The 23,278-nt window shown below is 52.0% G+C and overlaps 1 protein-coding gene across 12 annotated transcripts in view; it reads right to left on the bottom strand.

Annotated features, from left to right (window-relative positions):
• The window catches only part of CAPN15 (calpain 15), a 62,140-nt gene extending 39,656 nt beyond the window's left edge, over positions 1–22,484 (bottom strand). Inside the window, exons 1-7 of one of the 12 annotated variants that reach the window (XM_075515606.1) lie at positions 22,335–22,484; positions 16,745–16,856; positions 16,100–16,500; positions 15,822–16,008; positions 13,133–13,173; positions 12,517–12,569; positions 5,236–5,555 (exon numbers count right to left, since the gene is read on the bottom strand). In XM_075515606.1, the coding sequence (XP_075371721.1) occupies positions 5,236–5,411 (176 nt within the window). In that variant the 5' untranslated portion in view covers positions 5,412–5,555; positions 12,517–12,569; positions 13,133–13,173; ... (2 more) ...; positions 16,745–16,856; positions 22,335–22,484. Of the gene's footprint in view, positions 1–5,235; positions 5,556–11,324; positions 11,471–12,516; positions 12,570–13,132; positions 13,174–15,821; positions 16,009–16,099; positions 16,501–16,744; positions 16,893–22,151; positions 22,244–22,334 lie in introns of those variants that run through there. The other 11 variants (XM_075515605.1, XM_075515607.1, XM_075515612.1 and 8 more) reach the window with 11 other exon arrangements.
• Between the last annotated feature and the right edge of the window lie 794 nt (positions 22,485–23,278).

The following is a 23,278-nucleotide window of genomic DNA, read 5'->3' as shown; positions in this document are numbered from 1 at the left end:
GGAGGCGGTAAGCGGGCAGGATAGCTCTGTTACCTGCACTTGTGGGAACTGGAGACGGGGAAGGTTGGGGGGCAGACAGGGAGCAAAGGGAGAGTTTGTTTGGGTACCTATCGAGAACTTTGGCCTCCACTACTCTGCGCCATCCTCCAAGTTCTTCACGGCTCCAGAGCTATAAATAGCCTCAATTTAAACAACTAAGAGGCTTTGTGAGCGAGCAGACTGCTGGAGCAGCCAGCATGGAAAGCGGATGGGCAGGACTGGAAGCCTCAAGCAGATGAAACAGCATACCATTCTGCCAACTCCTTGGCACTGCACACTTTCTTGAGCAAGACGTTATTTCAGCTGCCACGTGCTTTGGTGAGAACTGGCAAGCAAACAGTTACAAGCCCAATGTTCCCATCAAGCAGGTATCCACGACAACTTGCAGCATCATTGCTCCACCAAATCCCAGCTGAACTTCGATGCCACAACAATTTCCAGAGGGAGCACAACCCACACAGGGACACATCCACCTCACTGCAGCACCTGCGGAACACGGGCTCCACTCTGGTGTGATGAACCGGCATGACCTGAATATCAGAGCTGACGTTAGTACCCCTGTGGTTTGGAAGAGTGGTCTCTTTTTCCCTCCTCATCCCTTCTCTGTGGATATAGAGTTAGAGCAGATTTTGGCTATCCCCAGCTTTTTCACAGCCACACATGTCTCTGTTCTTCACATGGAGGCTCGGGAGGGGAGTTGGACCAGCCAGACCCCAGAGGTCTCTTCCAACCTCAACCAGTCTGTGATTCTTGCAAGGTGCAAAATCAACTCTCTGAGCACACCCAAAACCAAGCAGATTGCTGATAAAAACCAGGGAACTGTGCCTGCCCCAGCCCACAGCCCCATCCCCAGCTCTGTCGGGGTAACTCTACTCCAAAGAGCACGGACACTGGCCCACCCGGGCTGTCAGACCTCCTGAGGCTGATGCCTGACCTGAGGTCCGACAACAGAAAACAAAAGCAGGGAAACTCTGCAGAGTCACCTGACGCTTTACCACTAGCTCTTCTTCCCAGCCATCTCACTTCTCCCCTGGGCCTTGCTTTCCCCAATAAGTAACACATCCTCTAGATACCAGTTCTGCTTACGCTGCACTCGGAGGTGAAGTGCCACAACACAGGAGGGAGGGAAGGAGCTGCACACAACCACGCTCCCCCTCCATATGGCTCCCTGCCACTCATCAATATGCCAGTGTCCCCTTATTAACATCTCCACCAGCCTCAAGATGGCTCAAAGGCCCCGAGACAGGAGTCAGCGATGCTACCCAGCAGTTCTGATTTGCTTCTTTTCACACATTTAAGCCATGGAGTTCACAAACACTAAGGTCACGGATGCCCCACTCTGGGTTTCTCTCCTGAATTAAGTGGTGCTTCTGGGGAGTGGGGCGGGGGGGGTTGGCAGCAAGTGCCCTCCCACCAGCTGCCAACAACAAAAGCAGGTCTCCTCGCTTCCCTCTAAAAGCAGAGGGATTTATATATTTTTAGCATTTAAGAAAAAAAAAAAAAAAAGGAAAGATTCTGTTCCTCCCTCCACAGCCATTGAGGCCCAGAGGTATTTCATTCTGAAGCGGCTTTTATAGAAAAATACAAAGCCTTTGTAGAATGCTGCGGGAAACCCCGGAAAATATATAGTCTCTGTAAAAGGAAGGAGCTCAGAGAGCTTCAGCCAAGTGGTGGGCACAGATGCTTAGATTCAGCCGCACAGATCCTGCAACACTTTCCCCAAAAAGCCTCTCCTGAGCGGAGCAAACTCAAGCAATTCTCAGTGCTATGAACCCTTCACAAGACATCCAAAGTGCTCTGCAACCCAGGAGTCCTACCAGCCCACCAGCCTGGTGCGAACATGTACCCAGCTCTGGCAGAGACCTCAGTGAAAGGGCCACAGCAACACAGCAGGTCCAGCAGGGAAGAGCCCCATCTCTCTGATGGTCCCATCAAGGTCCCATTCACCTCTGGGTCCCATCAAGAATTTGACCAGGACAGGACCCTGTTGTCCCTCTTTATGAATGCTGGGGAATGAAGACCAGGTGAACAGAAACACTCCCCTAAATCTCATCTGGGAGACAGTTCAGTGCCCTAATTCCCTCCTAACACCTTACAGATGTGGAAGGATGCACACTGAAGAGCTGCCACCGCCACTTCCAGTGGCAGCAGGAGAAGCCATGGCTCCACCACGAGCCCATGGCTCCCAAACCATTCAGTTGCAGCAAGCAGCAACGGAGCTATGTCCTGCCACCAGCACCCGCACTTGTGGCACTGCACCTTGCTGCTCTCAGCTTCGTGAAGGGTTTGGCACGTCAGGAAGCTCGGCCGCGATGGGTCTGCAGGCTCAGCTGAAGGCTGTCATCCAACAACAGCCCAGGCCAAACATCTTTAAGCATATGAGCAAGGAGGAGCCCAAGGGGACTGGTAACTAAGCCAGAATTTGTCTGGCTACACACAGCTACCAAAGATCTTTGCCCTTGCAGATATTTCAGCAATAAGATCCCTCTAACAAACATGCATATAACACTCGGTACCTCTACTCTTTAAGTAGCTACGTCCTTCTGGCTCGCTGGGGAAGGCAGGGACATGCTCCTGGTTAAAAGGTGGGATGCTGACACATAGAAAGAGGCTGTGCAGCCTGGTCCAGAAGAGACCAGGGACTCAAATCTGGATGTCACAAGTCTACTGCTTCTACCATTAAGGCCCTTTTTCTTCTCCCTCGTGTCCACCTGTCTTCAGCAGACAGGGAACTCCAGACCACCAGCCTCACCCAGGCAACAGGAGACAATGCAGCCTCCTCCCAGCTTCTAAAGCCTTGAAAGCCAAACAGCACTGATTTCCTCCCTTATTCCCACCCCACCGTGAGGGAAGCCTCCCCCAATTCCCCCACCAAGTTCAGACCGAAGTCACTCATAAAGAACTCACGTCCCTGTTTTCCTGCCAAGGAAGGTCTGCATTCATCCCTGAGACAGACCAGAGCAGGCCTGGCTCTGTGCCGCTCTAGAGCGGCCAAAGCATTATCAGCTCTGAAGGCAGCCACAGACAGGGACAGGAAATCAGCAGGAAAAGCACAGTCTATCCCAAAACTCCTGTCCAGCCTCAAATTGACTCCCCAGTACTCCACTTCCTTCCTGCACTACAGGACTCCAGGGACGAGGACATTCGGAGGCAGGGCTACCTACCCTGACTTGTTCTGTTGACTTAATTTTTTTTAAAGGAATATATTTATCTGTTCCTCTCCGGAAACCAATCATCTGCTGCTTCTTCACCCTGTCGTTTCACCTGTCTCGCCATGGGAACCGCAGGTACTTTGATGCCTGACAGCCTGGCTGATCTCAGCAGGTCTTTTGAACCCACTTCCATAATCACTGCCTAAAGCAGGTTCTTCCCACGCAATTCACTGCTCAGTGAATCATGACCAGTGATTTTCCTGTCTCCAGGAACCATGCAGCACTTAGCAGGGATGAGTTCTCTTCTCCCTTTAGCAGGGGAAATGCATAATTATCAGAAAAACCACTCCTGTCCTAACAGGACACTGGCTTTATCTCTACCGAGACCAGCAGTTCCTGTTCTTGCCCCAACATCCGCTCCACCACGAAGGCTGGTTGTTCAGGAAATTTATTTCCAGGTGTCAAGATTTCACTTAGCTTCTCAAGCTCCTCCAAGCTACAGACTTCAAAACACGAGCAGTCTCAGCTGGCATACATGAGGCTGCAGAGACACAACCTTTCCGGTGCCCGGTGCCAGCTTTGCACTGGAAGCTCCTAAATCTCAGTGCTGGCTGTGCATGGGCATACCAGGGTATTCGTCTGTGAGCAGTCGACACCTTCCCCAACTCTTCAAGGCAACCGGGGAAAGAGCAGCAGTCTGGAAGGAATAAACCTGCAGGAAGGACCCAGCTCTGTTCACAGGATCCCTCTAAACCAGAGGGGACAAACCTACACGGCGCAGACTGCCGACCAGAACTGTGGGTCAGCCCCAAAGGTTGGTACACACAGCAACAGACGTTGGGAGCTGCACAAAATAGCCTTTACAAAGGCCTCTTGGGCATTGCTAGCAACTCAAGCCCACAACTGAGAGCAAAGACAACAGCTAATTGGTTTCACACTGTTACCAGCTCAACAAGGAAACCCAAGACAGGGCTACAAAGGAGCAAAGCGTGACATCGCTTGCCTCGGAGCTTCCCGGAGTTGTGCACCAGACACCGTGAAGCAGATTCCAGGACTCGCAGCAGCAGAAAGGCAAGAAAACAAGGACTACACGACAGATACTACATGACCATCACAGCAAACGCCTCCAGTGGAAAGCCACAACAGCTCGGGGACACTCAGAAGCAAGCAGCTATTCCTAAAAGACTAGCGGCTCCAAACAGACTCAAGCAAGTACAAACACCCAACCAGGCTGGAATCTACACAAAGCAGGCATTAGGCAAAGGCTCAGATATTATTAGCACAAAACACGGCAGCCTCTGTAGCCAAGCCCCCGGGCAGAGGATTTTTAGATGCTTTTGACATACCTCTCAACCTGTCAGAGACTGAATGCAGGACACCAGCCCTCCAATATGAAGAAAAATTCCTCACCACAAGTGGCTGATGGGGAAGGGGCAGAGGCAATGACTCAGAGACACACCTGAGGTGCTGATTTCATCGAGGAGGGATAGAAATTGAGGGTTGGAAACACTGAGCTCTTTTTCAGAGTAATTCTGTTTTCATGTGTTTCATTTCCCTGGATGTGGTATTCAAAGTGTTTCACTGCTTTTGCATGAAAACAGCTGCCCTTGCTCTTTTGAGTTCAGAAACTCTTGCTACTTATTGCCACCCAGCCTGGAGTCACGATCCTCCATCTGTGACACCTACAGTGTGGTTGGGAGGTCAGAAAGAAGAGAAGCCACGAGAACATGGCAAACTTGTTAAAGGAACTGCGATCCCATTCCCAGGCAGCCACCTTCACAATTTAGGTGAGTGAGGAAGAGCTGTGATGAGTCCTGCAGTCTACTTTGCAGGAGACATCAGCAGCCCTGTGAAAAGGACATGGCCTGGCATCACTCAAATTGGTGGAAATTTGGCTCTAGCTTTCACGAGGAATTGAACTGAGCCTCTGAATGAAAGGACCCAACACCCGATAGGATGCAAAGCAACTTATTTCCCAAATGCACTGCCCCGGATTCAAGCTGAGAGGTAAGCAGGTAAGCAGGCTCCTTCCCCTCCTCCTTACCTTCGCACCCGGTGGTGTAAATGCTGATGCTGCCGTGTTATAAGGGCACTTTCCCAAACAGGGCCACTGTGACTACTCCTATACCAGCTCACGGCTGGGTGCCCCGGGTAGGGTGCGCTAGTGAAGCCATGGTCCGACTCCGTCTCTGCGGCCAGCGATGAGGCAGAGCTCCCCATGGTTCCCCCCTACCCTGGCCACGCTGAGATTTATCCTAGGTTAGGTCCAAGCCAGTGGCACGGGCAGTTCGGGTGGAATAGGCGAGGTGCTGCGGCATGGGCTGCTGTAAAGATCCCAACACACTGGAGAAAGGAAGGTCGATTCTGATCAAGAGTTAAAAAAATAAAAGAGAAAGGGGAAAAAAAGGAAAGAAAAAGAGAGAAAGATAAGGTATGATAAGCAACAACCCTCCATTTTTAGAAGCCTATTAATGCATGCTCTGACCAGGATCCCCATCCCAGCACTTACTGGGATGAGAAGGGCCATTTCACTGAATCCAGCTTTTACTGTCTGGAGATGGGGAGTACGGGGCCTCTAGAAGAGGCTCTCCCCAGTTAAGCCCCAGATATGGGGAAGCGGCCCGACTAGCGGAGGAAAGCACACCAGAGCCCAGCAGAAAGCCCTTGCCACCATGGTAAAGGAGCAGAAAAGGGGCAAGCAAGCCTCACTCGGAGCCCAAACCAGCAGCCCTTGGGAATCACACACACAAAAGGTCATTCTGAAAGCTCCAGGCTCTGACTGGTACACCAGGTTTTTAGTTACCTCAGCTACGAGGAGTACGACTTGATGGCTTGTATGCAGTGAGGATATTATATTTTTTTGTATGTAAAATAAAATATCCCTCTTTTCCTGTTCCCCACTAACACCACTGTAAGGCTGAAAACAGACAGACTGGGTACCTGCACAAGTATTTTTTCTGTGACTATTTCATACAGTGCAATGAAATACTTTCTTTCAGCTCATGCCAATTTTTAGCTGATACTGAGCATCCCCCTACCCTCAGAAGCAGGTTTGGGGCTTTGACAGTTCTTCCTTTTCTCCGTCTCTCTCTCTCCTACTGTTTAGAATTTATTCTTTGAGCATCCTCACAGTTAAACCACAGAAACATTTCGTGTCCACTAGTATACAAAGAGGTTTAAATGTACACATGTCTCTCCTTAAAGGAAAAAGGCACAGCAATCTGGATGTGTGTCAGGAGGAATGGATCAAGGGAACATTTAACAGAGCAAAAAAGAAGAAACGAGGAAGGAAAAAAAAATTAGCACAGCTGAGCTTATTCAATTACCCACCAGGATTTATAGAGATGAATGAACTGTAGAAGGACCTTTGCGAAGAAACTACTTTGTGTAGTAAAAAGGCTGAAACAAAGACTCCTAAAATACAGTTTTTCAATCCCAGGATTGTTCTAAGGGATCAAGAAAGGCCTCGATAGATAACAGACTCTTGAATGCGGCAGCTCAAGGAGCAGGTGCAGTTTTGCTATGAGCTTAATACTGGAATGTGCCGGCATTAGGCCATTAGCTGGAGAATGTTAACCGCTCTGTTGTGGTCTCTTCTCTGCAACCTGCAAAGCCTGGACTAGCAAAATAAAACTGAAAAAAAGCCCCCAAGAACACAGTTTTCCCTACCTCGATTTCCTCGTTTTAATGGCTCTGCCTAACCGCTGTGCATCAGCCAACCCGTCTCCACACTTTGCTTCCTGCTACCTGCCCAACAGCAGGATTTCACTGATTTTTGCAGATCCAGCCAAAATGGATCTGGCACTTCCCTCTCATTTCCTGCTATTCAAGCAGTTAATTTGTAACAAATCTGATTTTCTGGCTAAATGAAAGCCATGTGATGTGAGGGGAAGAGTATTTCTAAGTATCATCAGCTCAAGTCTAACTGGAGACATCAGTTGTCCCACACCTACGGCATCTCTGGCTTTTCTGCCGCTCCCCTTGACGGCTCCCCCACAGCGAGCGCTGTACGTGCTCCAGCAGCCATGCTGCACCGCGGCAGCAAAGGCACGGGGGATGCAACTAAGAGACCTGCTAGAAGAACAAACTCTGTCTCTCACCTCAAGACTTGGTTTCTACCATGATAAAGTAAATAAATAAAGGCAAGATGGGTAGAAACACAGCCCCGTACAGTTCACCACAGGCTGAGTGAAGCAGAAGGCAGGATGCTCAGTCAGTTAATAGCCTTTTTCCCACCTTGAGCAGAGCTAAACTGCCAAATAAAGCAATTCCACAGGCTGGTTCAAGACCACTTCCTCAGCTGACTCTCAAGCTGGAAAAGCAGAACCCTTTGCTTCCTCCTCCTACACACGGAAATGCCAGTTTTAGCTCACCACAACAGGCGAGAGACATGCCTGCTGTCCGCATTACTGCTGGCTCCCAACGTGTTGCTTGTGTCTTGGCCCGTCCTCCTCCGCCAGGTCTGCACCAGGGAGTCTGAGCAGGCAGCTCAACGAAAACGCTCTGCACGGAGAGGAGAGGCTGGGAATCCTGCTTTAAAGCAGCGCAGTAAAACCCCGCGGTGGGTGGAGCTGGGGAGAGGAAGGGATCTATAAATAGGTGGAGGATAACCTAGCTAAGTCGTAGTGATCTCCAAGACTGTCTGGTCTAAGTGGGCTGCTTGGCTACGAGTGCTGCGTGAAATCGGATTTCTCCAGGCAAAGCAGTAAATCCTTTTCTTCAGGGTCACCCCTCATGCCAGGTGAGAGCAGCCAATGAACAATATTTAGGGGGGAACATTGGCCCAAGGAGCGGAGAGGGCAAACCTGTTCGAAAACAGGAGGAGTGGCAGCATTACAGCTCAATATAAAGCATGTACGTGCTCGCCATGCTGAGCCAGAAAACGCCTTTGGCTAACTCTAAGCAAATGAAGAGCCTGCAAGAAGAAAAGGTGAGAATGAAAACTACACTCTAGCAAGGGAAGGCGTCAATTAAAGAAGCCTACAAAGAAGAAAGCCTCTCTGGAAGCACCCAGCCTTATTTTTGAGGAACTTCTCCCACCAGGCAGGGAGATGCCCCAGGAGATGCCCTGCAGGCACATTGCCGGTGCTGAACCAGGGAGGCTTCAGCCGCAGAAGGGGAGCAAACTGCCAAGAGCTCCTCTGCCTTGGCAGGAGGGAGCAGGATTTTCCTCCTAATTAATAAAGCACTGCTTCCACCTATCTAATCAGGAGAGGAAGCAACAATGTGAACAGATTGAAGTGTCTTGAGAAGGGTGGATCTCACTCATGGAAATTAACAGTTAAGCACCTTAGCAAGATGCTGAGTTTGGATTTTGGTTTTTTTGCCCCTTGCAGCTGCAATAATTACCAGGTTTCAACTGATGCTGTTTATCTGCTCCCAAAATATTGCTTCCAAAATAAAACCAGATTTCATCTTTCCACCCCCAAGCCATTCGTACCCACTTACCCTGATCTGTTGTACTTGATGCAGACCCTTCCTCAAACTGCCCCACCAGCACCCTGAGCAGCAGGCACTTACAGCGAGTTCAGGACAGCAGAGCTTTCCCATGGAGGTTCCTTCTGCTGCCAGGACTGCAGAGCAGTCGCCTGGATGCTTCCAGATAAACTCTATTCCTCAACAGTAGTCCGTAGTGCTGACCCTTTGGGCCCCAGCTCTTCTGTCACGCCGCCCACAGTGAAGCAGGCAGGAAGGGTGGGGAATCTGGGTCTGCCCAACCCCCTTTCCTTCCCTCTGGCTCCAAAGAAGGTTTTGGCTCCGAAGAGAGCAAAAAAAAGAAAAAAGGGAACTAGCCCACATGTTTCAATGTATCTAGGAAGTTGCAGGATCAACTTTTCCTAGGATCCTCCCAGGATCAGCCCCAAGCTCTTCCCTTTGGCATGCAGCAGGAAAAAGAGATAGAGGTCCCTGGAGCTGCTCCAGCCCACTGAGGAAACCAATGAGGCAGACTGACCCCAGCTGGTCCCATGTGCAGAAGCCCCCTCCTTCTGATGGGATATCCCCCACACTCCTTTTCTTATGAATTTATTCATCCATGCAAGCCAGCTCAGCTCCTGCCTGAGTTTTCCAGCCTCTCTTGGTTCTCAGCCTCCCAGACTCAGGGACAAGACCTCATCACTTCATTAATTCCTCCACTCCCCCAACCTATAAATAAAGTCACCTCTGAGCTACTCCCTTGCTCCAGGGAAGATCCAGGAATGAAAACCAGACAGCTCTTGTCTCAGGTGCCAGGCCAGCAGCTGGCCCAGGAGAGGGCACACCATGTACCTGGGGGAAAAACATCCCTCAAAGCTGTGCCCAGAAGCAGCCACGTAGCAGGAGGCTTAGTTCTAGGACTGAAGCTCCAAGTACCAGCCCTTCTGTTCCCTCTGCTGTGTGAACTTCCCCACCTGGGGGCTGACTAAGACATGCTGGGACCTGGTACCACCCTCAACAGCAAAGGAGAAGCTCTCTACACTCAATCACATGCAACCTGCTGCTTGCAGGGAGAAATAAGGGTTCCTGAAGAGCTCTGAATGTCCAGTCCCCACACATAGCCCTGGCAGGAGCAGCCTCCTCTCTGGAGACTGCAGGACGTAATTCACACATCCTAAACACAAAGTAGTTCATGGGCAGATGAGTGCAGCTGGAGGAGCTGTGGTTGCCTTGGGGCACCAAGCTGGAGGAGACCACTTCATATATCTTGAAGACGTGGCCCTCTACCACTCTCGCCACCGCGCACAGGAGGAGATCTCCCCACCTACCACCGAAGGAGACACATGCTTACAGGGGTCCAGGGTAAGCAGGGAACAGTGTGCAGGGATGGGTAAGGTACACAGCATGAGACATGTCAGCGTAAGAAGGTTATAAAGTCACAGAGGAGGTCTGGCACAGGACAGCTAAAGAAGGATGCAGAGTGGAGGCCTGATGGTGTGTCACGCCAACCAGGCAAGGAAAAAAAGCTCAAGCATTTGTGTGCACAGCAAATGACACATAGCCAGGCTCCCTGCTCTGCAGGGCAGGGTGGCACAACCTGAGGATGTGCAAAGCCAGGTACCGGCACCAAGCAGAGCATGACTTGTATTCACCAGGCTGAGAGGACCCCACTAAAAGGAGTAACCCCAGGGGAGGAAGGGAGAACAATTGCTCTTTTTCCACAGGGCAGGGGGGAAAGAGCAGACAAACAACAAGACATCCACCTCAGACAGATGCAGGACAGATTGAAATCCAAGATGCTAAACACTGAGCCAATGAGAGCTCTATGGCTCAAGTGCAGCAAGAGATCCCATGGTCACCCCTGGGACCCCTGTCGCAAAGCAGCCAAGCAAACTGGAATGCTCCATGCTGAGCAGGTGTCTTGCACAAAGCTGGTGTCTTGGTGACAAGAAACAAAGTTTTGCTGCTCTTTCTTTCCGTCCTCACCTGCCAAGCCAGCACTACAAGGCAGCCCAAGTGCTGCAGTCTTGGCAGGAAATTAAGGTGTCAGCAAGTTCCAGTTCCTTGCAAAGCTTCTGGCAGGGAGGGGTGGGAAGGTACCTCCAAGGACAGACTGAGGCATAGGTATAACAGGAAGGACAGGCCAGAGGTTGGCACACTCATCTGGGACATGGGAGGCTTTTTCAGGCCTCGTGCTCTACCACAGAGCTTCCCGTGTGACTCGGGGCATAGTTCTGCGTCTCAGAAAGCACTGCCCTACCTCCCAGGGCCAAGAAGTCTTCAGGTTCACAAGGCACTAGGATGATAGGCAGTGCACAAGCACCGCAAATGGGAGGACAGGGAAAATGGAGAGGAGGGTAAAACTTACCCAAATGTTGTTATGGGGCAACAGGGCTGAAAGAAGAGAGGTAAATCAGGTGTTCTGGCCTTAGAGGAAATCTAGGGGACTGGAAGCTGCAAATGAGCTATTTTCCAAATCATGGTGAGAAATAACATTGCTGCACTACTTGTGGAGATATCATTACATGAAATCAGCTGCCTGGAAACAGATTTCCAGATGGGCTATTAATGAGGTAACAAGATAATTTAACCTGGAGTCCTAGACCAGTGCAGGACAGGACCTCACGCTTCATGCTACACTTTAGCGAAGTCCAGAACAGCAGCACATTTTTCTGGCCATGGACATTAACATGCAAAGGCAAGCTCAAGGATCTTTACCTTCTTTCAGCTGCCTTGAAACTGGTTCTGGCCCAACTTTAACACAGAAGAAACTCATACACAGCAGCTGAGTTGGGCTGAGCTGCATTTAATGCCCAGTACTGACTCTTCATAAGTATGCGGGCAGAGGAAGAGGTGTCCAAAGCCTGAAGCAAAAGATTGATAGGGAAAGTAGATTTATTGTAGAGCCAGCTTAGCCACAAAGCAACTAGCGTCAAAGTCTGAAAAAAAAGTTTCCTCTTCTCCCTTGCACAGGACACTGTAAACCAGTGATAGATTATCCAGTGAGCTACTGGAAATCTATCAGTGTCACTTTGAGAGATGGGATTATACAGACTTGAAAGGGCAAGCAACATCTTAATTACAAGCTAGGGGGAGAAAAAGAGGGAGAAGCAGTGGACAGGAAGGTTTCTTCAAAATAAGGGTTAACTTCAAAACCCCTCTCCATTGACAATTGAAGAGCAGGAAGGTCCTTTTCTGAATAAGCATGAAAACACAAAGGCACTGCCAAAGCAGGGTCTGAATGTACACACATTAAAAAAAAAAAAAAAAAGAAAACCAAATCTCTAAAGCCCTAGTGCTCTATTAAGTCAATTAACATTGCTTCAACGAAGTGCAACGAGCCGCTTGTATCCTCCAGTTTACTAGCCAATTGTGGCTGGCTTATGAGTGCAGTGTTAACAAAAACGTGTGTGGGCTGGCATGGTTTGTCTCATTAGCAACATCGAGGTAATGCCACAGAAAGAAAGACAAGGGGAAGAAACAAAACAAGACAAGCCACAGCATCCATTCTCGGGAAGCTTTACCAGAAGATCTAATTTCCAGATCTTTTCCTCCCTGTATTTATAATCCTTGTAAGAGAGTTCTGTTATCCTACTCAGCCCACAGACTGCCCCAGCTACAAAACATGCCAGGCTGAAAAATCACCTCGACAGACTGCCTGCTGAGACCAGTTGCATTATAAAAACAGAAAGCTTTTACTTGCCTGCTACCAATATGCTATAGATTTAATGGGAAGTAGCATAAGCAGGGATGCTTTGCAGGAAGAACACACACACAGGACTCTTGCCAGGAAAAATGCGTCTTGAGTAACACATGTGCTCTTAGTTTCCTCTTTTTTTCAGAAAGGTTTAACTACACTCTGGGTTACCCAGCAGCAATAAAACATTTTTTTCCCCCCTTTCTCACTTACAGCAGAGTGTTGATTGGTAAACAGCAGATCTTCCTGTCTGAGGCTGTGCCAGCCTGTGCAGAACAGAACTGTTGTTATTGCACATTCACAGCTAGAGATAAACATGAATAAGAGCCACGAGTAAGAGCCAGGCACTGGCTCTTCAATACATTGCTTTATCAGTTTCACCTTGATTTGACTGTTTCTGACAACATCTTTCCCTCCTGAAGGGGCAAGATGGCAAAAGTAGCAAGGACAAACATTAAAAAAAGACGACAGAAGTGACAGTAGCGCAAAAAGTGCTCTTCTGTATTCGCTAACGTTCACAAACTGTGCAGCTCAGAACTCTACCTGCACTTAAAACACTCAAAAGCACAATATGGAAATAAACGGGGCCAGCAAAACCAACCTCCCAAAAAGAAGCAATGGAAAAATAAAGTAGCTTTCAACACATTTCTCAGGACAAATCTGCATCAAGAGCCATGACTGGTGCAGGACATAAAGGTTACGGCGAACCAGGGAAGGAAAAAAATTTGCAAGTCATCTCTCATCTGCAAGATGACACTCTGCAATGGCACAAGTACAATAAACCAGCCCATGAAAATTGGATACTGGAAGTCAGAGGAGGGTTTCTAACCTTTCAAAGAGCAGATCTCTGGACCAGCTGCTCCAGAAGCACTGGGGAGAAAAGCACAGAGATAGTTCCAACAATTAGTTCCTGGACAAGTTCGTGACCTGCACAAGATGATTGTCTTCAGCAGTAGGGAACTGGACTTGATGACCCATGAAGTTCCTCCCAATCACTCAGCAAGCTGAATTTGTAGAGGGCCATAGGTGCCCAGGCATAGCACAAACATGAGGTCATACCCAAAAGGACATCAGGGATTGTATCTTCAGATCATGCTAAGCTGACAGATAAGCAGATGAAGAGCTGGCCACTGCAGAAGGAAGGGGAAGAGAGTTGCAGCAAGAAGCGGAGTTTCACAGCCAGTGAAAACCCAGGGCATGGACTTGGAAAGCAAAGTCTCAGAGACAGAGGGTGGAGGAGATGTCCCCTGAGCACACTGTCCCCAGATACTCCAGCCACAGCTTTAATTCTAACACAGATTAGACAGACGGTAAATATGTAATTTGTCCAAGTCACATCCAGCTGCATCCCTTGCTAGAGACAGCTCCCAGTCTTCACTGCACTGCCCTATCCAGAGCCACACAGGCTCTTCACACAAGGGCAGCAGTACCAGTGTCTCCTTCTGCCATTTTTATGCAATTTGGCCTTTCCTGGCTTTAATCAGGCACCATGTCCCAGTTTCCAACCAACTGGCCTAGATTTAAGCCACCACGTCTCTGGTTGTGCCTCAGGCAAGCGCAGAGGTAGGATAAGCCTGACAGACAACGGTGGCATTTGGCATTTCCATCACAAACAACCAGGAGATAAAAGCATAAGAATCACCGAGAACTGCAAAGGAGGCTGCCGCCTTCTCTGCGAGCACAGGGAACCAGGAGAGCACAGGGGAGGTGGGACAGGGAGAGTGAAACCCAGAGGGGGCAAAAAGATAGTTCCTCTTCCAGCACAGCTCAGTGCGATAACCTAACGGAGAAGCATCACATTACTGCTCACCCCTCCCTCTCCCCCTCCAGATTACACCTGTACTCTGCCCTGGGCCATCCGGAAAAACATGTGAATCCTTCTGCACACTGATGTCATATCCATGCCATTACTTCTGTTAGGAGATGATATTGTAATTGAAATTATATGACTGGAGTAACACCTGGTACAACTGAAGTGATACAGGTATAACAGTGCCTGACACCACTACAATACTCCCCTTTCCTCAACAGGGTAGCTATACTGGCTTACTGTCTCCGTCACAAGCGGCTCCTCTTCAGCTACACCAATACAGCTGAAACTGCAGGATGTGTTCAATTACACAACGCCTTAAGCAGTATTTGCCCATGAGAGCAGTTACTTGAACAAATATAATGATCACATGAGGAAAACGCTGTACTCTAAGACAAGAAGGCCGAAACATAATGCAGATGCTTTGAGTAAGAAGCTGCCTTTGCTACAGCAAAGCCAGCCCTAACGGGCCATCCAACACACCTCCCAGCACAGTGATGGAGCCGCCCTCTTAACCAAGACCAGCTGGCTGCATCCTGAACCCATGTTAACCCAAACAGGCAGAGGGAGAGGAGATCACATTACAGGAGCCGCTCTCAAATGCCTTGCAAGACATATCCAGCCGCCTTAGCCTCATGCGGTGCTACAAGACCCCCAACCTTCCCTCCACCAGGCACTGCTTGCTGAAGCACCCTGCGTGGCAAGGTCTGGCAACAGGAACAAGGGCTTTGCACACCTGCAGTAGCATTCACAAGACACTCCAAGGCTGCATCAAAACTGATCCAAGAGCAGGAACGTCACTTCCTCCCTCCCACAGTGGAGAACTAGCCATGGCGCAGATCTCAGCTGACACCTGCCTGGTGACGGTCACCACTCAAAGACCAGAGTGCTCATGGCCTGGCTTCATTGACCTCAAACCGTAACAGATTCCTGCAGACCTTCTGCTGAGGCTGGACACCAGAGTCACACAGAGACTCCAGCTAGCCCATAAGCATCCAGGCAGACCAGATCAGCCAACACACAGCACACTAGCGTCCATTCGATTAATCCAAAGCCCTGCCCTGCGATAAGGCCACATCAGCCTTGCTCATTCAAACACAAGGACAACACCATCAGATGGTCTCCTGCAGTGTACGCCACAAGCGTATCCTGAAGGTGCAAGCTCAGACTGGCTTCCCACCACCTCAGCCTGTCTCTGCAGAGCAGGCTCTGAATCACCAGGCTAAAAGCAGCCCAGCCACATAAGGTACACCACAGTCATCTCTCTGTGCCAGTCCTGGGCTGGGAACTGCCACAGCACTGTGGTTATTGCAGACAAAGCAATGCAGAGTTTCTGAGACTAATTTATTTCCCTGCTCTTGCACTGCCTCAAATACACCCTGGGACAGTCATGCAGCTTCCACCACTTAAGATTGTGAGGTCCTGGAAGACCTCACATTTTCTCTTCTGCTCTTAGAGATTCTTCTTCATGAGAAAACCACAGGATGCCAGTATCCCCACCCGCAAGATCACATGGCCTTCACACAGACAGAAAGGAGAGGGGAACACTCAAAGAAGGAATCAAAACAAGGAAGAAAGACAAGAACGAGAGGCATGGACGACAAGAAGCAGGGTAACCGTGCTTACAAACTGGAGGAGAAAAGGTCTTTTTCCTTTCAGCCCCTCCCAGCCCAGCACAGAGCCAAGCACAGTCAGAAAAGCCTCTCACCCAACACAGTTTCTGATCTGCAAGTCCAATGCCCAGTTGGTGTGAAGTCAGCCGGGTGTCCCTGGAATCGAACGGCTGCTGTTGGCATCAGCTGAGTGGCCCGGTTTGAGGAGCATGCTAGATGGTCTCTGCACAGAGCCGCCGGTAGCACACCAAGCCTGCTAGAAGGAGCAGCTGCTGCACCAAGCTGGTGAACAGAAAGGAAAGAAAGGCACGTAAGAATAAATGGCTGCTGAGACTCCAGGCTGATCAGCATCGCACCAGCACACGCAACCAACCTCACATTTTAGGTCACTCAATCAGCATCCACTTGAACTACAGCTCTCAGAAGGCTCTGTGCTTCCTGCGGCATCCGGCTGGCAATAGGCTGGAGCTCGGTCCCGCCTGGAGACAGGAACCGGTCTGCTTTTGGGTCGACTCAGATTCTTCACTTGTGGTTTCAGAACCTTTGGCGGTGACTTTATAGTTCTGTTTCCACCACTGGCCTTACTCTCTCTGGTGGCGGCGGCTGCTTAGCATTCTGGTGAGACCTGTCGTCATACCAGGTAACGCAACACCTCACGAGCACAGCAGGATCTTAATGATAAGGATTCTGGACAGCTCTCGACAATTAGCAACAGGGCAGGATCTCCCAAGGGGTCTGGATGTGAACGCAGGGATGTCTGGAGGGGCACACTGCCTGAATGTTCAAATACAGAAACAGATGTTAATTACTCTGCATGGCCAGGACATCGTTAGCAGTTACATCTACTGGAAATTCAGAAGTACAAATTCCTCTGATTATGTCAAACGTGCCCATCCCACCCCCAGAAGGCATGACGTTTGTATACTTGCCTCGGCAAACCTCCCTCCCCCAAGACATTTCCCCCTTTCCCCTTCATATTCTCTGCTCTCGAAACAACCTGTTTTAATGAAATTCATACTTTGTGAAAGCGCTGTGTCCTTTGGGATGGGCTTTTATCAGATGGAGGCAACAGGAACCCTTGTCCGTAACTCTTTGGCTCACCAGCCCACTCTCACTTTCTCTATTTTAGACTGGGGAGGGAGCAAAAAAGCAAATAAGGATTCAGCCAGAACAATGCGATCACTGAGCCCCTTTGGGAGCACAGCAGAAGCATGCAAGAGCGACAGACCTGGTTCTGCCCCCACCACCTTGCCCACTCTCCCCAGAGCCATGCCGCTGGGTGCAGCATGATGCCTCTGGGGCAGGTTATGGCAAATTCACAAAGAGCTTTTCTCTTCCAGTGCTCTGCACCGTGGAGATTTCCAGCTAGTGGGGAAAAGATGACCTGTGGAGAACACCTGGACACGTGCTGCTAATTAAATCAAACCAGCACATGGAGAATGTTATGGAGAGGGCAGGAGACACCACTGGGGAACCAGTAAAAAGTAAATAAGGGACTGATTAAGGTTCAGAAGGACCATCCTGATCCTTTTAAACCCAAGGGTCTGTACAGCACTGGCTACACAGGGAAGTCCTGGCCCACAGCACCTCCGAGGCACTCAGACGGCCAAGCTGCTCCCACTCACTGGAAAGGCTTAAGACTTATGAGAGCTAAAGAGAGAGTGAGACAAACACCAGAGGACAGAGTACCCCACAAACGCCTGCATCAGTCTACGTGACATCACATCATTTTTCTTGCAGAAGACGTGTTCACATACGCATGGGCTAGGAGGAGAAACCGCTTAACAACCAGCAGCTTAAAATAAAGCCTTTTGACTGTGCTGAAATTCCAAGGACTGCCCAAGCTCTGCCTGCTGGCCCGAGTCTTGCAGGCAGGTGACCGATACGGACAAGCTAGAGAGCAAGACCTTGACCACATCAGCACTGCAGCCTCTCTGGAAAGCAGAGCTGCCACGGGGGGGAGGACACAGCCCAGCACACAAGGACCCTCGTGCCACGTTCCCACGTCCACGGACCGGCACAAATACAGGGGAGTTAACTTGTTACCTGGCAAAGCTGTCTGAGAGTTAGCTTCTCTGGAAACCTTTTTGTTACAGGAGCAGAAGGACCTTCTGCTGTCAGAGGAACACAACACAAGTTGGGAAGCTGCCTGTGATATCCTCAGTAAACCAAAATCATCTGGGCTGGCGCTGGGAACAAGATGCCGAAGGGGAAACTTCAGTGCCACAGGAAGTGCCACGTTAGAAATGCAGCTGGGCAATATCACCGGAGGGGGACGACAGCTCTTTCTAAGGTCTCGGGCTCTATTTTACCAAAGCGAATGTGTATTGATAACCCTGCAGCTCTGGTAAAGGCTGCTAATCCCAGGACTGGGGCAAGATTGCACTGGCCTCCCTGACACAGTGCAATTGCCACCCTCCTCTGACACGGTTCAGGCCCACAGCGTTTAGTTATCGCCTGGCTTGCTACAAAAGGGGCTGCATTGCAGGAACAGAAAAGCTATTTCTTTTTTTATGAACGCACATTAGCATTTACACCATTGGCAAAGTGCAGAGGCATGCATTTGTAAAGGAACAGAGATATGGTTCCAACACTGTTTTTAATGTGCAAGGCTAAAGACTCGGCTTCAGTTTTTAGAAATCAAACTTGATCATCTCAAGCTGGCAAAAATAGCCCCATGTTCCCTCAAGTTATTTTCTTTTCAACTAGGCAGGGTACAGCACAATAGGAAATATCAGCAGTTATGTACTCAACCTCCAGAAACCCAAAGGGCCAATTCTAGCAACCCACGGCAGCTTTCCAGTCCTCCCTGATCTATTTGCCAGAGTTAGACTGAAAAGCATGCTGCCCCCAAGCCATTCAGCAAACTCCTCGTCCCGCTAATTACATCAATATAAATGTATTATCTTGGCTGTCAAACATCGGCTGCCTGAACAGGACGACGCTCTGCAATGTAAATGCAGGAAAACAATTGCGCTTTCTGCTGGTGACACATTTCTTTGGATCTTATTTCCTTTCCAGGGCTCCCCCTTCTCCCTTCTGCCCAGGCACCAGGGCAGCAGTATTTTTTTCCAGAGCAAGAGGAAACGGCACACAAAAATCCTCCTCATCTTTTAAGTGACCAAACACGAGCAAATTTTGGGAACATCACCAGCATTTCCTATCATCCAACCTGAGAGCTGCCAACGCACGCAGAAGGGAGCTGTGAAGGCAAGAGTTAAATGTTTCTCGTGCACAGGCAACAGCCCTTCTGCCTCCCTTGGCTTCCTCAGCTGCCATTGCTAAACACAAGGCAAGCGTCAACACTGCAAATAGCAACGAGAGCACGACAGAAATTCAAGAGCACGACAGAAATTCGGTGGTAGCCTGCTCCTCCCTGCCCGGCTCAGTGACAGTGGCCTGGAAAGGGCTGCGTACTCAGGCAGGGTCCAACAGCGACCAGCAAGGTTGAGGCAAATGCAGGCAGATCCAGGAGGCTTCCGGGGAGCAGGCAGACAGCACATCTCGCTCTGAAGAGTGGGATTATGACGGAAAACGAGGAGGAAGCCACTGACTCACCTGTCCCACCCGCATAAGCAGCTTTCCCAAGGCTGCACTGTGTATGACCTTTCTCAGAGCCGCAGGTTCCAGCAAATCGGCTGTTCACAAGTTTCCTCCCAGCACTGTGTGCTAGGGGAGAGCCATCTCGGCAGGACACCAGGCTCTGATACACGCTTTCCAAATCAGCCTCCTCTCTCCCTGCCCCCAGATCTGACCGCAGGCAGCCACAGCCCTTCGCTTCAGCCTCCCCCTGCTTCATAAGGGCCCTCACTTAGAGAAATGCCACAGGATCTGTTCCTTCCCAGACCCCTCTGCTCACAGAAAGGGTCAGAACGAATGCAGCAACGAACAAAAGCCTGGCTTCAGACAAAGCGGGAAGATGGGAGGAAAAAAGCATTTCTCTTCTCCCACTTGCATCTCACCTGAGAGCAGATGACGTCCCCGCCAGCAGAGATCAGCACAGCCACGTCCACACGCGCCGGCCTGGGGACTGGCTGGGTCTCTCTCTAGGTCTCACGCGCAACTGCTGCAAACTTGGCAAGGTCCCACAAAACCTCCGGGACGGATGAAAGCAGCGTATTTTCCACAAGATAAAGCCAATCGCGCTCAGCTGGCTAAGGCAACACCAGGGCCCAGGCCATTTCCCCCCGCCAAGCCAGTGGTATTCAGAAAAAGGATAAAGGGTGCCCAGAGCAAAGATGAAAGGTGCCCCGTGGACAGCCCAGGAGAGCGGCGAGGTAATCGGTGCATCTCACGAGGGCATCCAGGCCCCTCCACAGGGTCACCCAGCCCTTCCGCTACCACAAGACAGCTCTGAGTCTGGGCAGGACGCCCAACCTTTTCTATGTGCAACTTTAGCAGTTTTGGTTTGTTTTTCAATATTTATTCCAATTCAAAAGACATTATGCCTGGCCCACGCCTCGGGTTCCCTTATGCACTAAGTCATCAGGCTCAAGGAGGCTGCTTTCTTTCCTGCCAAAGCAATATGGCTTAGCAAACACAGCAAGTCACATCAAACCTTCAAAGGCCTCTCCAGCCCTCCAACCCCACCCGGGGAAAGGAGCGATGTTGCATCTTGCCTTCTGCTTTCAACTGTTAAAGCCTTGGACATAAACAGAAGCTGATGCAACTTTAAACTAGTTAACATCCCCATGTACATAAAATCATGGTAGTTTGAATCATGCCTCTCTGACACGTTATGCTACCACAGCTCGTTCCTCAGGCAGAGCTCAGTCCTGGTTCACTCAGAGACACAAGCCAGTCTGTTCGGCAGCAGGTCTTAAGAAATGGCCACGCAAAAACCACCAGCAGACTCACAGCATCGCAGGAGGCCGGTCTGCCACTCAGCCGCCCTCCCACCACAGGTCTGTTCCAGTTTAGGAAAGGCGGTAGATCGCACAGAGTACGGCCCCTGAAGCATTAAGTCCCTACGAGTCCCAGGTGACAATGTGCAAAGTATGGCAAAATCTCTGTGTTCAGGTCGACAAGGGCTACAGCCTGGGATCTGCAGCCTACCTCCATCAGCCAGTGGCTGTGATCCACGCTGCTCATCTCCACCTTGGCTCCCTCTAAACCAGTCTCCTGGTCTCCATTACCTCCTGACCGACCTGCAGCAGCCACCACCGTCCGTACACGAACACCCCAGGCTGCGTACAGTAAGCACTTCTCAGATAACCTTCTGTCCGACCATGAAAAACCACCCATCCGCATCCCGGGCCTGAAGGCCTATGGAGCACTGAGCGCCAGCTGAGATTTCGATCTGAAAAAATGCTTGGAGGAAACAACATGACATTTCAAACACAACGTGCTCATTATTCAATCTCTCCCAACAGTTCACCGGACAACCATCCTGAAACATTTGTTTCTTGATGCTTGGGAAGGAAGGGATGTAGCCCAGAAGCAGGCGCAGGGAGGGGAGAGGAGAGCTGCTCAGAAAATGGAGAGGCTAGCCAGCGTACAGAGCCTTTTCCATCCACCGTAACAGACTTCTGCATCCAGGATCTGGAGGCTGACATGCTTACAACTGCAGCTGAGCTGACGTGCAGTAAAAATCCAGGGGTTTTGATGAGGCATCAGGGCCCAAGCAGCCTTAGGATGCTTCAAAGACCCAAGCATAAGAGCCAGCCAACCAATTCTAAAGGGAAAATTTGCAAATGCTTTAGGAAACTCTGCACAAAACCCTGCTTAGCCCCCAGCAGACGGGTTTCTAACCTGGAGGTTAGAGTGCAGACCTGAAGGACAGGCGTCCCCGGTTCTCTCGCGGGCTCTGCTGTGCTCCAGCCCCGGAGCCGGCACTCAGCAGTACCGTGCCCGTTAACCGCCATGAGCGAGGCGTACCGGCCCGAGGGGAGAACCAGGAGGTTCAATCTCCCCGTACCGAGACCGGAGCGCGCTGCAAGGGCTCGGCGCGGGCATTGCATTGCATTGCAGGGCAGCGCGGGGATTCACGAAGCCTCCGCCGTCTCCCCACGGCTGCTGCACGACTCTCAAGTTCGTTAAAAGCCCGTCGGGGCGTGCGGCGGGGCCGAGGCAGGAGGAGGGCAGCCGCAACCCGCAGGTCCCCTCACAAACCCGGGTAAGGCACCCCGACAGCCGCAGACCCCCGAGGCGGGATTCCCGGCTCGCCCCAGCAGTGGGACCCCGGCACCGGCCCCCGCTTCCCGGCCTCCAGGCCCGGCTCCCGCCGCCCCTCCCGGCCAGCCGGGCTCGGGCCCACCGGCAACAGGTGGTGCGGGGCGGCCCGGGGGAGGCCGGGGCCCAGCCGGAGGCTCCGGCCGGGAGAGCGCCAACCCGGCGGCGTTGGTGGGAGCCGCGGCCCGCGGGGCTGCGGCGGGAGGCCCCGGGCGGCCCGTCCCCGCCTCCCCCGCGCTCCCGCCGCCCCTTACCTGGGGATGGAGGCGGCCGCGCTGCTGCTCGCGTCCCCCCCCCGGCCCCGCACTTTCCCCCGGGCAGAGCAACTTCCACCCCTTCCCGCCCGCCCAGCCGCGGCGCCCGGCCGCTCCGCCGGCGCCTTCCTCCCGCTCCGCCGCCGGCCCGGCCTGCCCCGGAGTCCCCGAGCCCGCCCTTACGCCGCCGCCGTAGCGTAGCGCCCCATCCCGGCCTCCGGACGCTACGGCGCGGAAACAACGCAGAGGCCGTCGTGAATAGCGCGGGGGGACTACAAGCCCCGAGGGGCGCCGCGCGGAGGAAGCGGAAGGCGGCGGCCGAGCGGGGCGCGCCGGGAGCGGTGGTTCGGGGCCGGGGCGCGGCCGGCGGGAGCGGGGCAGGAGGGCGGCGAGGGGCGGCCGGTAGCGGCGGCCCTGCGTTGAGGGTGAGGACTACAACTCCCAGCGTGCTTTGCGGCCGCCAGGGCGCGGGGGAGAGCGCCGCCCCTGGCCGGGGGGTCGGCACCGAGGGCGGCGCTTCCCCCGGGGCTCCGGCGGGGCGCGGGGGCGTCGAGGCCGGGCCCGGCCCGAGGCCTGCGGGCCCTGGGCCTCCATTCGCTCCGGACCTTGAGTACGAGAGGCAGGGTGCACGGTCCCGAGCTCTCCAATGGAGAACACCTTTTCTTCTGAGGCTACGTGAGCCCCTGAGCGTGTCCCGATGCCGTGGGGCGAGCGGTCCCCATCCGCTCCCCAGGGAAGACGCCGGCATTAGGAGATGGAGGATTAGGGCTCGGGCGTTCCCAGCACAGAGATCAGAAGCCCGAGGCTGAGCAAAGCCAGGCTTCCCAGCCTTCCCACTGCACGGCCAGCCCAGCCGCCTTGGAAGGAGCCGCTGAACCCTGGCTAATTACAGCTTTTAATGACCTGGCGGCACATGAAGCGAACCTGAAACCGGCACAGAGCTGCCTCAGCCCTCCCGGCTACGTGCAGCCACGCTTCAGCTTCGCGTCGCGAGGAGCCGTGCCGGCGGGGAGGTGGAGAGCGTGGGTGCGCAGTGGCGGGAGCCTCGGTGGCCTCCCAAAAGCTCTCCCCCGTGAACCGCGGCCCTCGGGTGCTGCGACGCCAGCGCTTGAGGTGCTGCTGCGCTG

The sequence above is a fragment of the Mycteria americana genome, chromosome 12 (genome assembly GCF_035582795.1).
Source record: "Mycteria americana isolate JAX WOST 10 ecotype Jacksonville Zoo and Gardens chromosome 12, USCA_MyAme_1.0, whole genome shotgun sequence".
NCBI classification, from domain to species: Eukaryota; Metazoa; Chordata; class Aves; order Ciconiiformes; family Ciconiidae; genus Mycteria; species Mycteria americana.
This window is presented reverse-complemented; position numbering and strand designations above follow the sequence as displayed.